The sequence below is a fragment of the Aulonocara sp. 'chitande type north' Nkhata Bay genome, linkage group LG12 (assembly GCF_057382095.1).
Source record: "Aulonocara sp. 'chitande type north' Nkhata Bay isolate Kocher_YH1m ecotype deep benthic linkage group LG12, A_spYH_male_GT1.1, whole genome shotgun sequence".
Lineage (NCBI taxonomy): Eukaryota > Metazoa > Chordata > Actinopteri > Cichliformes > Cichlidae > Aulonocara > Aulonocara sp. 'chitande type north' Nkhata Bay.
In genome coordinates, this window is record NC_141355.1 from 8,007,553 (window position 1) to 8,023,625 (window position 16,073).

Genomic DNA, 16,073 nt, shown 5'->3' on the forward strand with positions numbered 1-16,073 from the left:
TGGGGGGTGGGGGTGGGGGGTGTCATTTTGCACTTTATCTGTCCCATTATTATTCCCCTAGTGATTAATTGGTGACTGCTGACAGTGAGTGAAATGTTGAGAACTTCCCCAGAGGCTTTGGCTTAAGGCCCCTCAAATAGAAAGCTATTGATCTTACAGAGCATGAACAGGGTCATCAAATGTACCTCCAGAAGGGGAGGTTTCCTTGTAGTGCCTAAAACTATCTCTACTACCCCACTGCCAACTCTGTAGAGAAAGAAGACTATTTATTAACTCTTACTGTATGCATCCCAGTTAGCAGGCCAAGGAGTCTGGGGAAAGACGGGCAGATACGTGGGACCAAGCAGGATCACGAAGAAAAGATGAGGATAGTTGGAGAAAGCTATAAGTCTATAATACTATAAGACATAACAGAATATGATTGCTATCCTCTAGGTACAGAGCAACAATGCTCCAGTCAGCCCATGTGATCTCTCAGGTTTATTCATTTGTTCAGGGGAACATGAGGCTTGATGTATCAGGAATATAGAGTGTTGTTTACTTGGCTTAAGTGAGTGGGGGGGGGGAGCCCCATCATTTATAGCCCCACATCCAAACACTCAGAGTAAGAAAAGATATCTCTACAGGGGTATCACAAATATATACATACACTATTAAAGCTGCACTAAGCAATATTTTTATAGAAACAAATAGCTTAACGTTTGTTTGCTTTTTCTCATTAAATCCACCAAGACATCACTATCTTTGTTCCATTATTTTGATTCCAACTTTTTTGGCCCTGAAATTTATTTGGCACAAAGAAACGTATTTTTAAAACGACTGCTAATGCTACAGCCCATTGCCCAATGGATCAGTGAACAATAGACTTTATAGAAAATTCTGGACTCTATAGTTTTGAAACTTCAATTTAAGCATTTTGGCCACTGCATGTTGTGTTTTTGGAACCAGAGCTTGGATCAGAGGCTGGAGTGCTAAGTCATGCTAGCATGATTAGCAAACTGCATCGATAAGCTAATTAGTGCTAAGGAGCATTAAGAACATACCAGAAATTCATTAACCAAAACTCCAGCAGATGTTCTGTATGGCACAGCTGCCGTATATATTTTCAGAAGATTCTACTTAAAAAAGTTCAAAAAGAAAAGAAACCACATATATGGTGTTTAGCTCAATTTAGCAGAGGTGAAGCCTAGTAGCTATACAGCTTCTAGCTAGCTGTTAGCACACCTGCTAGTCAAAAATTCTACACCCAAGTTTTGCCTTGGGTTTATACCCTAATGGAAGAGTTAATTATAAGGCTGTAAACATGGATTTTAACATCCATGTTAACATGAGACTTTAGGGGAATCACTCACTTTTGGAGCCATCGTTAAGTGACTGCTGCAGGTAGTTTTTGGAACTGCTTTTTCAGCTCTGGGGATGTGGTCATGTTGCCAAACAATTTTAATAAAATGTGACATTATGTGTTTTTGAAGTATTTGCAGATAGTTCCATTTGCAACAGTTGGTTTAGTTTTAAAGAAATTATTTTTCCATTGAAATCAGGAGAAGAAACTCAAGTTGTTTTTTTTTTGTATAATGCAACCAACACTCTCCGACACCTCTCCAGCCTACCTTTTACCTGTTGTACTTTACAACACTTTTTTCGGGTTAGTGTAATTTTCTAGCTTCCTAACCCAAAAAGAAAATGATCATAATATTTGTATTATATTAAGAGAATATCTGAATTGCGTGAATGTGTAATGATCTGTGTTATGAACACAGTCAGGCCTCCATGTTCACCTCTGACACCTGAATAAACCTTTGGGTAGCTCAAGTAATTTACAAAGTCTGTCCAGCTGTTATTTTTCTACATTTAATGTTATATTTAAGATTTAAAAATGTATAATTTTTTTTAAATGATAATCTACTGTTGAATGTTGTCCCCATGATGTCAATCATCTTCCTAGTTGACCAAAATTTCCAATATGTTTACATCAGCTTGAGAAGAAGGCAGAACTGCTGTATGTAGAGTGCCCATCAGCTCTCCGTGTCAACGTGTTGAATTTCGCATTGTTAAAAGGCATGTCAGTGTACAGTAACTCCACAAAACGTCCTCCACAGTGGTCAGCATTTGCTGCTATGCTTTGCGTTTACCACTATCAGAGAAGTTCTACCTCCATTCTCATTGCTTCAGTACTTCACGGGCACTTTGATTTCTCGGCCGCGGGCTTCCGTTCTTTCCGTAGGTGACGTCTGTCGTTGAAAAGCAGGCGTTGACCTGAAAATGCATGGACGACTCCCAGTGTGGTGCAGCGATGTCTCTCATGTATGTCTGTGTTTGAACTCACGTCTAACGCAGCTGCGCAAACCTATGCAGATGTCTTTGTGTTGTCTCAGCTGGTTGTAGGGGGAGGATCAACCCAAAGAGTGATTTTTATATATATAAAAAAAGGAATAGGTTTGGATGAAATTGATATATTTATATGACAAAAAATGTGTACCTTTTGAATGAAAGTCTTTTTGTAGACAGAAGAACACCTGTATAATGTTGTTTGTAGACTGTATTTTATTTTCTTCTGTTTTTGTTGTTCTGGTGTGGCATGCAGTTGAGATTATAGTCCCAGTCAAGTCAATCCCAGGAGATCAAACAACCTAAACTTTGCATCATATCTACAGTAAACCCTTAAAAACATCACCTCACTTCAGTTTATCTGACACGTTCTCATACAACTTTTTGACAAGGCATCCCATATAAATAGTCCATAAAATATCAGGAGTAGTTTAACTACCACTAAATTGCTTACTAATGCTTTAGGGATTAGTTATGAGCATTGGTTGAGATTTTAAGTTTGATTGAGAAATATTAAACTGCTAATACCAACTTCCTGTTGGTAGCTCTTTGTTTAGATGTGACTATGTGTCTGAGTGCAAATATGACATTTATGACATATTCCTTTAGAAGTCCTGTGTAAATGAATCAACAGGCCACTTGCTCATAACACAGAAATAGGTGACTTATTTTAAAGATCCCAATAAGAGTCTGCATAAGGTATTACCAATAATCAGTGATAGTTTTTTGACCTTTAATGCAGCCTTTGAAAAATCCCTCCATTTAGGGGTGTCCTATCACAAAGTTCTTTCCTGCTTTGTTTGATGTGTTGTGATCAGAAACGTGTTCCCCCTTCTAGCAGAAATAAGCAGGAAGAGTGATGGCATATGGATTTAAAAACTGGACCTTCAGATTTTTGACTGGATGACCGGTGTGAGAAAGCTGTGACTCAACACCAGTGGCTCCTGCCCATCACCAGACTTCAGTTTGTTTGTTTTTTCATGTAGAGAAATCATACTGTGTACCATATTCAGATCTGTCAGCATCGTGTTCTTTTCCTCGGTCGACTGTATCCTCTCCTTCATTTTCTGACTGAAAGCATTTTTAAAACTCTGTGTGCTGTGTCTCTGTGGTAAACATCACGCTGCTGCCACCGTGGATCGAGTGTGTGTCCAGGGGCAGACAGACATGCCATTGAATGTTTGCTTGTGTCTCCTTGGGCGGATGTTGTTTAGAAATTTAGAGCTTTTGTTGGGCCCATTGTGCTCCATGTGAGTGCTTCCATTCACCCATGACTAACGGCACTGTTTCAGTTAGAAAATGCTTCAAACTATTCAAAATATTAATCATGCAATTTTCTTAAGACTTTTTTTTGGTTTGTTTTTGTACGAATAAATACTTTACAATCAACTTGTCTCTTCTGACTTGGATTTGAAAACTGGGACACTTTCTGCCTGTGGTTCTCAGAGCCACATATATTTTAAGCAGGAAAAAGCAGTTTTACAAAAGTTGTATTTTATATATGGCCCAGGAATCCAGGAAGTGACACATCCATGTCATGTTTGGGATCTGATGTGATTCGCAAACAGATGAATTTCATTCGAGCTTAGATAATGCATTAACTTCATCAAGTCTTCATTTGTCATATTCTTTAGTTTATGACCACAAACCTACAAAAGTAATAACACTGCCATTGCTCAGACAACTTTAGCACTGGACTCCCAGCCAACCAACCAACAAAGCAAACTGGTACTTATTTAGCACTACGGGTTCAGCCCAGGAATCGTTAACATGCAAATGTGATAAGCAGGGATCAAACCACTGACATTCCAATTGGTAGAAAACCCTGCTTATCTTCTGAGATCAGACATAATTGGGCATGGTATGCATGTATAACTTACACGATAAACTGTAACATATAACTTGGAATACATTATGTTAAATTTAAGTTAAAATAAGTTGTAGATGAAAATTTTTTTTACTTCTCAAAACACTGTAGATGCACAATTTCATCTTAAAATCACAAAAAGTGTTGCTTTTATCACGAGCACGTTCCACATGAAGCTTCTTTTAATTACGGTATTTTTAGTTTTTATGATTTCCATCAGTAAAACTGTTTATAAATATGAAAATCATAAATCATATTTTTCCTCTGTGCAGAAATTTTAGGTTCAACCCAAAAGATACAAAAGCCATAATAATAATAATAATAATTTTGAAAAAGTTAAATGATTCAATTATTCAAGCATTCAGAAATTGAAAAAAACAAAAACACTCAATGACTGACTGACCAGTTGGCTTATTTTCTCACAGTATTACAAACTAGTCATATAAAACGTTTTAGTAAACAATTCGAAGGATATGAGTAATTTATCAAATCCTTCTCATTACTTCACAGTTGCACTGACCATGTAAAATCAGGCAGGTATGAGAGTACTAATGATGTTTAGTATAAGATGAGGGTATCTACTCCACTTGGTGCTCCTTAAGTGGTCATAAACCTCCTTTAAATGAATATGAACAACCCACATAAGAGTTAAGTAGCCACAGGTTTTCCAAAGACCATAAAACACTCTCAGAAAACGGCAAAAATAAAACGGACACAGGTTTAAACTCAAGTTGGGACTGAGCCTCCGACCACTGACAAATGAGATCAGTCATTATGTGTCAAATATTTATTCTTTTAAAACGTTTATTACTGATTAAATTCATGTAGGGAAAAATGAATAGTACATCTTTGTCTCCAGTGTACAGCAAACCACAGCTGACAAGTGTCTTTCAACCACAGCACACGGCCCATGTTTAACACATGTGCAGTTGGTGTGCTAATCATGTGTGTATGTTCTATATTGAATATAAACACACAAATATATTTATATATACATACACATAATGAAGAGAAATCATAAAGTGTGAGATCTGATATCATTTCGAGGCCCTTGAGGTCGCGGTGACCTCTTGACACGTATCGGGATCCCAAACCAGCTGCCGGAGCCTGCCCAGAGGAGGAAAACAAAGTGTTTTCGACAGAAGCTTGTGCAACATCAAGCTCGCTCCCAATTCCAGAGACAGAAAAAAAATTAATAATAATGTCAGTAAGACATTGTACAACGCTTCGGCCTCTGTGGCAAATCCGGGCGGGGAGGGAGCGGATCCAGTGCTGCAGTTCATCCCCATTTGTTCTTATATTAACAGTCCCACTGTGCGCCACACTCTCAATGTGGAGGGTCGCCAAAAAACACTGTCCTGTAACACTTCAATTTGGGCAGGTAGTGCAGATCATGACCATGAAAAGCAAAGCGATAAACCTTAATGCTTTAGTCGACTGTTTAGAATATTCTGCAGGAGAAAACGCAGGAAATCCACAAGAGGTTGAATGCTAAAATGCATGGTATATCTTTTTTTTTTTCCTAAACACACCCAATCAAACAGTGTTACATGCTCAAAAACACAAGATTGAAAACCACAGTCTGCAATGTATTTGGGAGGTTTGGGTGGTTGCACAGGTGTCTTGGCGAAGAGCTTCCATGCACCGTCGCTGGACCAAATGCAGGAGTCCATCACTGAGAGGGGTGCTGATATGTGGGCATCAGGGGAGAGAAGGCTGGTTGCTGCAGGAAAAAAGAAGTAAAAGAGGGAGAGGGATGGAGGGAGCGCCTGAGGACTCAATTCACCAAACGTCTTGGCCAGCCACTGGCCACTATGGCAACAGTCCAATGAGAGGCGCTGCAGCTCCTAATATTTCTTTTTTAATATATATAATATTGGCAGTATCACGGTTTAAAAAAAAAAAAAAAATTTAAAAAAAAGGGAAAAAAATATTTTGGGGAAAGGTTTTAAAGCAAACTCTGAAGCATAGTAAGACTGCAGTGAAAGGTGCACGAGGAGCTCGACGTCCCAGAGCTCCGAGAGTGGTTCAACTGCTCCGCTGCACTCAAAAAAAAAAAAAAAAAAAAAATCTATTATGGATGGCTCAGCACTACTGGAAGTTAGAAAGGAAACAAGGGAAAACTTGGCAAAATACAGACAAAAAAGAAGAAAAAAAGTCACCAGTTCTGTCCATCAGATTAGTTGCTAAAGATTGACTACCAATGATCCTTCTCCTCCTCCAAGTGATTTTTCCCCCCAACAAGTCAAATAAAAGAAAACCTAGAAGTTCATGATCTGTTGGCGTGAAGCCATCGTAACACAGAAACGTTCAATGGAGATGTTCAGTGGAGAGACACCTGTTCCAAAAACTGCCCCCCTCCCTCCCCCCGCCCCAGAAAACAAACCCAAATAAATCCAGGAAAGGTGAGCCCTCCTCCTCCTCAGACGCAGAGTCCAACCCGACTCTGAATGTCCCGTGTGCAGTGAAATGAGAAGGAGAGATGAGATACTGATGTGAGAGAAACAGGGTTGTGGAAGTGGATACAAATCGGAGCATTATAGCTGTCAGTTGCAGATCCTTGAACAAAAAATTAGGACCTCAGGTCAATAGTGCCCATCTGCTGAATTCCAAATAAAACTTGATCTGATGTCTAATAAAATCTGTACAATTTTTTTTTATTAAAGTCTTCATGATTAGTTTGTCCAAAGGGGACATTTTTGCCGTCATTTTTTTTTTTTTTTTAATCTTTCACCATATATTTATTAAATCTTTATCTGCTCTTTAATTTAGATGCTCTGAGTCCCATCGTGTATGTGTGTATATGCATGTGAAGACGCCGCCCGCTTTTCTGTGGATGGCTTCGAGTTTGTTAGCAGCACTTTTTCTTTCGTTTACTGTTCCGGGTGAGTCTGACCACGTCGTTTTGTTGCTGCTGCTGCTGCTTGGCTAGCACTTCCTTCTTGGCTTTTAGCACTAGCTCCGTGATGCAGTTGAACATCTGCCGAGAGAGGCACAAACCAAAAAGCATGAACAGATTAGAGCGGTCAGATTTGTGTGTCATAATGGTGACAAAGGAACAGTTCAAAGCCTCACTTGAGTCTTATTTCTAAATATGAAGATGCAGCCTGGATAACTGAAATTAAGAATCAGGCAACAAAAATCCACCCACAGCTGTTCACAATGGTGGAAAACCTCTGATGATGAGTTTCCACATAGATGTTGTTATTTTGTTTTGATTAGCGAGTCTTGGGGTGGATTTGTTTACCTATGTACACAAGCAGGCTAGCAAACTCGACACCATTCTCATTGCTATTCCTATAAATCTGAAGCCAATCTAACACTGCAATAAAGCAGAAGAGCACATTAACAGCCTTTGGTTAAAAAGTAATAAAATCCACTCTTAGCTTTTCAAAAATAAGGACACTATTCTTTGTGCTGTGTGATTGTGAACCGTTTTAAACAATAGCACTCACTTGAATTAACTGAGTAAACGATTAGCAGATTGTTTTGTCGGGGCAAAAACAGTAACTTTCAGCGATGCTTTGTGCAGTGACAAGCTGATCAGCAGTTATCACAGAGCTTCTGTGCATGCCTGGCATGTCTGGCGAACAGCTCCAGACCAGCTTATCAGTCTGAGGCTACAAGTAACACAAAACAACTAATTACCTCTTCAACATTTATGTTCTCTTTTGCACTCGTCTCGAAAAGGCTGATTCCCATCTGCTCTGCAAACTTCTGCGCGTCAGTTGTCTCGACCACCTTAGAGTTTGGGTCGTCGTTCTTGTTTCCCACTAAAAATAGAAAACAGCTCAGTGTAAAATAATGGAGCAAGAAATTATTCCCATACTGCCAGCAAATACAAGAGGTGTGCACTGGAGTGAAGGGCAGAGTCTATTTTTAAGCTAAAGAAGACGAGGCGAGAACAGTGCCAAGGTGTTTCTTTGGAGCGCACTCACCTAATATTCGGCACACGTCGTCACAGTTCTGGTTGATTTCATGTAACCATCGTTTTACATTGACAAAGGACTCCGCACTCGTGACGTCATATACCACTATGACCCCATGTGTTCCCCTGTAATATCTAAAGACAGAAGAAAGGGGAAACAGTCAGCTTACAGTTTGCGAAAAAGATCAATTGAATTCATTTTAATTTTATTCATATAATGCTAAATCACAACAACAGTCGCCTCAAGGCGCTTTAAATTGTGGGGTTAAGACCCTACAATAATACAGAAAAAATCCCTAACAGTCATATAACACCCTTTGAGCAAGAACTTGGTGACATTGGAAGAAACCGCCAACAGAACCAGGCTCAGTGAGGGGCCTCCGTCTGCTGTGACTAGTTAGATAAAATATTTCTAATTAGCTGAACAGTTATAACGACTTCTACTTTTACTACAGAGAAATGGTAGTATAGCAGCAAGACTAGAGAACGCTAAAACTGTTGGCCGAAGAGTATGAACAACAGTATAACTGATTACCTAAAGATAAAGGATAACAGACAGGGTAAAACATGGACGTAGCTTCGGTGGCGGAAAAAAACCCTTTGACCTGCATTTTTTCTGAACACCACATTATGGTGATGGAAAGTAACCGACAAATTTAAAAATAAATCTAAAAGTAATGCCTCAATAGAAACTGTTAGACAGGATTAATGAATAAACAGCAGAGATAGTTTGGTAAAGGTAATAACAAATAAAAGGAATTATTAAAGCTAAAGTTGGCAAATAAATATGTAAAAAATAATTTGTTAAAGTTAATAGATGAAAATAAAACACACAGCAGAAATGGCTAACACACAAAACAGACTGGAAAATTTAAAAAAAAGAAAAAGAAAAAAAAAGGCCAACAGGATTGATGTGTGAAGAGTTTTTGATACCACTACACCGTGTAACAGTTTAAGTATGCTATGGCCTGACCTTCGGTATAATTTTAATTTCAAGTCATCCCTAACTTTCTGAGCGAATAACTAATGTTATCCAGCAAAGGGAAAGACACTTGAAGGGGCACAACTTAATAAATACATTCATCAGGACAGAGTGTATGACTGTGTGAAGGAAAAAGCAACAGCACCACATTTATACCGCACAGACAAATGAACTGGCTTCAAAAACAGAGGCCAGATCTGAGAGAGTGCATCCCCAGTACCAATGCACTACGCCAAACAAACACAAAGAAACTTTTGTCAGGGATTCTCTGTGTGTGTGTGTGTGTGTGTGTGTGTGTGGTGACAGTTTGGGGATACAGCTTGTTTTGATAGGGTTTGGTGGCATCAAGGATTTACATCACACTATGTTATTAATGTAAATTAACATTATTGGGCATGATTTTCAATACCATAAAAAACTATTCTTACTACTGAAACTGATACAAGGGTGATCTGATGAGATGTTTTGTACTGCAAAGACTGCCAATACAAGAGTAAAGTGTAAAGCCAACACAGACCAAGCTTGGTTCTCCTCATTTATGGAAGGAGAGCGCTTCTTATTATACATACATGCTAGGGCTGGGCCATATTATACCGATCACGGTAATACCGGTATAATGTTAGGCAACGATAGGAAAATGAAATATCGCGATAGAATATGAGTAAAACGCGCGTGCGCAGTACATTTGTTTTCATACGCACATGGCCGATTGTTGTGTGAAACAGATGAACCAGAATTGGTTTGTAAAAATGGTGAAACTTCAGTGATGTGGAACTGGTTTGGTGTTTGTCCGTCAGATACACGACAAAGCACATTTTTTTGCAGAACAATGCAAGCGGCCGTCGTGTCGTATTTGTCGGACTAAGGTGCTCTTAAATCTGGGAGTAATCTGGGTCCTAAACTCCGTATTCACCTGGTCAAACACTGCAGCATCACTGAGAGTTAAAAACTGTCTAAATTCTTTCATCTTTAATAAAACGATCAGCATTGCTGCTTTACCAGGTGTAACTATGAAGTTTAACTTCCAGGCATCCATGAAAACAAAATGTATTACATTTAACGGAGTTAGAAGTTAGCAGGAAGCTAGCGGAAGTTAGCTCGCTAATTTCGCTAGTTACCTAAGCATGATATTGCATGTTCTGACTGAGATTTCTGAAAAAAAATCAAACGTACAGCTCTGCTATCACTTCCAACATAAATGAAGACAGGAAACTAAACAGCAGTGACGTTTGTAGGGTTACTGAACACTGCAGTTTAATGTTGCAAAGCACCTCTTTTTAACTTCAGTGGATATTATACATGGTTATGCTCAGGATATGTCAGCCCATTTCTACTGGAAATGCCTTTTGGTTAAACTTTCAGCAAGGAATTTGCAATTGCACTGTTACATTTTTATAAATATTTTTGGCCATATCGCCCTGCTCTAATACATGCTGCAATTAGTGAAGTTTGTAGAGTCTAATTTTCTGGCTAAACAAATCAGACTGCCTTACTTTACTGACCATTGTTCTGCACTGCTCCTGCTAGCAGACTGGTATTAATAGTGCTGACTAGTATGGGTGGAAACATCTAATTGTTTAATTAAAACTACAATGACAAAACCAAACAAACACCACAACACACACAATACTACTGTATCCTCAGTAAAAAGATACTACCCAAGCCTATTGTCTGGGTTTGTCCCCAAAGTCCTTCAATGATGGACAGACACACAACAGCGGTGTGTGGCTGTGCGTTTATGTCTGCTCAGTGCACATGAATAAAGAACCTTAAACTGCCAAACACACAAACAGCCTCACAGCCCAACCTGATGTACCCTTTTCTGTAAAGGGTTAGCATACTGAACTCACTGAAAGAATCATCATTCAGGTGGACCGCTGCTGGCGCTTGAACATGGGACCTAGATGCCCTCGGTAGGAGTCCACCTGCGGACTTTTTACTATTGTTAATCTCATTATGTGCTCTTTTATTTACAATGCAAAACAGTAAATAATTATGAGAAAAACAACAGCATAAAAGTCTCTAAAAGAGAAAAAGATAAAGTTAAAGTGATATTATGCTGTGACTGAAGCCTGAGGCTGAAAACACAGCTGCTCACTGACATATGGCTACCACCTCAGGTTAGTCTGCCTGAGTAGACTCAGCAGGTCACTGCCCATGATCCATCTCCACAGAAACATTCATTTAGGATCTAATGAGGCACCATGCCACTCTAGTTCGGCACAGGGAACAATCACCCTTAATAGGCAGCCTGCTCGCTGGAGGGATTCCTGCAGAACAAGTCGCAACAATCCTTCCAAACTAGGACGGCTATGCTCCACAGGGGCTAAAGCGTTAAGGATTTCACGCTTTCTGGGTGATTTTAGCATTCTGATTGGCCTCCCTGCAACAGTGCTAGTACATAAGAGTCAAACATGCCCTCCTGGTCCCATTCAAGACGAAACTCGGGAGGCAAATGACGCTCCAATATCTCCCAAGCGCAGTCTGTGTCTGCTTCAGTCAAAGTCAAAAAGGGGTGAGCATGTGAGATGACTGCAGTTTAAGCTGTAGGTCACATCAATGATGTTCCTATCGGTGCTGCTCAGAGCACTGAGTGACTGACTATTTGTCATGAATATAGAAACCTATGAATGCAGACTATTTCTCTTGATACAATGGCAAAGATTACTGAAATTTATTTTTAGGAGTCTAAAAACGTGTTATCCAAGATAAAAGCAATCGTTATAGTTTGATAGTTTGAAGCAACATTAGTGGGCGTGGTAATAGTCATGAGCACTAAATGCTGAAATTGCTTTACTTTTTCATTAGTTTGGGATCATATTCATTTGCATCAAGCGTTTTTTTGCCCACTAACCCACCATCTGTCACCTGGAGGTCTACTACTGCTGCATCATCCAACCTTAAAACAAAATGTAATAGACTCCAGACTTCCACTCGTGGTATTGCGAGCTATGTGGGTTGACGTAAATGATGGGACGTCTTCTGAAAGCTTAGAGAGCATCTTTCTGTAGGCTGCCATCAAACCACAAGACCAAACTGAAGTGATAATATTTCTATTTAAAAAAAAAAAAAAAAAAAAAAAAAAAAAAAGCCTGCACAGACCAAAACCAAATTTATGCTGTTAACAACTGTTATCTCTATATCCTGACAGACTTCATGTTTATTTGTCGTAAAAGTCGACCAACGCTTAAAAGCTCTCAAAAACAGAAATTTAAATTTGCAAGAGTAGCAGCAGCACTTTTTGTGTTTTTACAGGCTTTCTGAACAGCAGTGAACTTCTGGGACAGACAGCAGTCTGTGTTCTTGGTCTATTCAGGTAAACTGTGGAGAAAAGAAAAATTTAGGCCAACGTTCCTTCTTAAAGCGTGGGAGTGCCGATCATTGTGAACCCTCAGGGCACATGGACAGCAGTGTGAAACACGCTGCAAGTGTAAGAGGGTAATGACGTACACTCGGCACCGTCATGGAGCACTACAGCACACAACAAGGAGCCTCCCTCTCACATCTGTAATTAGGATGTGTGGGGAATTCCACCCAGTTTCATAGAACAGCAATGACTTATTCTACTGCTTCCTCATATAAAACCTAATGTCAGGACCGCAAAGAGCCTTTCATGGTTTCAGACTTAATTGTTAAAACATAAACAAAAAGTTTCACCTGAAAACTCCAAGCAAAGGAGGGGGACGTGTGTGTGAATGGATCCACTTACGTTGAGGTGATGGTGCGAAAACGTTCCTGCCCTGCTGTGTCCCAGATCTGTAGCTTCACCTTCTCCCCATTGATCTCCACTGTCCGGATCTTGAAGTCCACACCGATCGTGGTGATATAGCTACCTGCGAGTGGGCACGCGAACACAAAATCGAATTTATTATGAAAACATGGAAACTGAAACGGAGATGAGTCCTGATTATACATCGCTGCTTTGGTCGACCCCCGCACCTGAAAATGTGTTGTCTGCAAATCGCAGGAGGAGACTGCTCTTCCCCACTCCTGAGGAGGAAACACAAGCACAGGAAGAGGTTTAATGTACAGCGGCACAACAACAAAAAACATATACACTATAACAACTCTGCATTTTTGATACTGGCAAGTCTGAAAACACTTTTTTTTTGCACCACAACAGAGCAAGAGTTTTGGTTTCGCATATTATATCCTAGCTAACCAAGAGCAGCAGCACGTGATGACGGCACGCACACGCACACAAAAAAAAAAGAAAAGTGGGGGATGTCAAGCTGAATCGTTCCTCTAATCTTTGCGTAAATACAGATTTAGTTCTTCAAGACATAAACACGGATCTAACCTGCTGCACAGTGTACAAGCTGAAGGCTTCGGGTAAGCAAGACTACACCCTACATACTCATTCTGATGACGAAGGTAGCTCTAGAATCTTAATCGATTTAACCTCAGTGAGGCAGACACAGGGAGGCTTCTTAAAAAATTCAGATATGAAACAGTGGAATTCAGAAAGAAATAAGAGTAATAAAAGATGACAGGAGAGGACAAAGAAAAAAAGAGAAAGGGACTGAAAATGAGGTTAGTTTATAAGTGTGAGGAAGAGTGATTGTGAGGTTACAACTGAAAGTTAGGAAGTCACTCTTTTGGCCTGAGGTGGGACTGAACCTGCAGCCCAGTTACACAGGTTATCTATTGTGTTATTGTCATTTCATGTTTGATTTGTCCTCACATAAAAAGCTATCAGGTTCCTGTGATCTCAGCACTACAGAGTTTTGTTCAAACATACAATGACCAAAGCTTCAAAGCAGAAGAGCATTCATCAGCTTTAACATGTAGTGTGGGCCTTTAGCTTGGCAACCCCCCCCCCCCCAAAAAAAACAAAAAACTGTCAGGTGTAAAAATATCCAGGACACCTCTGTTGTCAGCCTGTAATTATATCTCTACATCAATGGAGCATAAATTAACCACAGACCATGGAAAAAAAAAGGTAATACATATCTGATACATGAAATGTTGCTCAAATTTCCATTTAGAGAATGATGTTCATGTGTACTGTGAAATTTTGTATGTCCTCTAACTTGTCATAGGTTAGAGGGTGTTCACGTTCAACTAGGGATTCAGTGAGTGGAGAATCTGATTCCCAGCAGCAGGTCTGACAACAGAACAAGGGCACAAGGTCAGAGCCCCCCAAATAAATAAATAAAAATCTCTGTGCAGCACTGCAAACAGTAGTGCTTCCATGCTGCAGCTGAGGGCACACTGGCCCCTGTGTGTGACATGCAGTGAAGGGCTTGCTGTACTGCCTTGTCTCTCCACTGTGAGAAGCCAGCTGATGGGGCAGTGCCAGGACCGGAGCTGTCAATGAATCCAAAGACCATTGCTCACAAAAGAAGTTCAGCGGGATGAGGCTCTAGCTGCTGAGGGTGGAATACTTTTTTATTTTCCCGCTTTTCTTAAAGCATGTTTTCCACTTAAAAACAAGAGGGGCAAACATTTTTTTTTCATATATACACAGATCTTAGTTATGCATCTACCTGTGGCTGTTTGTTCTAATTATTAACATGATAAAAAGGTGCTAAACATAAAGAAGCAGTCAGAGTCTTTGTGCTGTTATACCTTATACACCAAAGGGCACTTTGGTTGACACTAACCGCGGTGTCAGTCTCACTTCACTGTAGTCTGACTAACTAGATGCAAACATGTCTTTGCAGTGCAGCATTCCTCCACTCTCAACCTCCTAGGTCTCACAAGCTAACTAGCTAAATAAATAAATAACAAAACCCATTGCAACATCTTAACCGGACTTAGTTGAATTTACATCTGTGCCGGCAACTTCTTAGCATTTAACCTTCCCGGTGCAGCAAATGATAACTAACAGTTATCAACATATAACCAGGCAAGGACTTGTCATGTTAGCCTAGCTCATAACTAGCCAACACAACCTAGCTAACTGTAGATACAAACAAAAGGCCATAACTACATCCTACTACCACAGGAACGGTATAGGTCACAGTACGTGTTGTGTTACGGCGGTAAAACAATTGTCTAAACCGATATAAGAACAATTTAGGACATTTTCAAGAGATAAATCCTTAGTGTCTGGAGGCGGTATCCGGCCTCATCGGCTGACATGCCCAGCCCGGACACACAACCTCCGCCCTGTAGCTGACACGAAAATATGGCGGATGTGTACGTTTAACACGTAATTTCAGTGCCTAAAAGACAAAATAATACACTGCAAAAGCGCCCGGATGGTACATAGCCGGGTTAAAATAGTACTTCTGCTTCCCCCATTGTAAAAAAAAAAACAAGACAAGGCCCACTTCCCGTCCTGCATCCCCGGCGTCGGCTTACCGCTGTCACCGATGATGAGCAGCTTGAAGAGGTAATCGTAGTCCCTGGCCATGCCGGTAGCTGGTGGCTCACCCCCGCCGTGTACCGCTTCTTTGCTCGGTTAGCTGTCGGACTCCCTCGGTGCGTAAAGAAAATCACCAGACCCCAGATCCCCCCGGTATAAAACACCACCACAACTAAGGATATCACAAACTGTTAGCCCCCCGAGCCGGCGGCGTTTTTTCTCGGGGTTTCGCGGCGTCAGCAATCCTCACTCTCCGCTGCAAACAGCCGGAAACTCCGCTTCCTCCTCTGGTGGAGCTGCACCCAACTGCGACCCAGTCTCACTGCGCAGACTCGAGCTACAGCACAGCGGTCCCATCCCATTGATGAACACAAGAATCATGCCAGGAGAAACGCTGGAGAGTCCCGAGGATTCATGCTTCTTTTTTAATGCACTGAAAACAACTTAAACCACACAATACTGAGAAGCACGTGTTGTTAAACTCGTAGTTTAACTCCACATTGCAGTAGTTTACAGGAAGTTCAACTAAATTCGTATTTGCATAGAGAGGAAATTCAGTTTGTCGGTTTTGTGTAATCAACTAGAAATAATTTGGAGCCTTAAAAGGGGGAAGACTTATTTTATTTCGCTGTTGTCTCATGGTTTTTATATATTA

General features: G+C 40.4%; 1 protein-coding gene across 1 annotated transcript; it reads right to left on the reverse strand.

Annotated features, from left to right (window-relative positions):
* Positions 1-6,563: 6,563 nt before the first annotated feature.
* Positions 6,564-15,735, reverse strand: rab35b (RAB35, member RAS oncogene family b). Its single transcript, XM_086313434.1, has 6 exons — positions 15,415-15,735; positions 13,045-13,095; positions 12,815-12,938; positions 8,134-8,258; positions 7,844-7,968; positions 6,564-7,175 (listed from the first exon to the last, which is right to left on the reverse strand). Exons 1-6 carry the CDS (start codon positions 15,464-15,466, stop codon positions 7,047-7,049), a joined length of 606 nt encoding a protein of 201 aa, XP_086169560.1. The 5' UTR covers positions 15,467-15,735; the 3' UTR covers positions 6,564-7,046.
* Between the last annotated feature and the right edge of the window lie 338 nt (positions 15,736-16,073).

Excerpts from the sequence above, each read along its gene's own strand:
- rab35b (XM_086313434.1), bottom strand. The coding sequence starts at position 15,466 with ATGGCCAGGGACTACGATTACCTCTTCAAGCTGCTCATCATCGGTGAC. Across the intron at positions 8,259-12,814 it reads TTTCGCACCATCACCTCAAC|ATATTACAGGGGAACACATG; the intron begins GTAAGTGGATCC and ends TTCTGTCTTTAG. Across the intron at positions 7,969-8,133 it reads CGACGTGTGCCGAATATTAG|TGGGAAACAAGAACGACGAC; the intron begins GTGAGTGCGCTC and ends TTCTATTTTTAG.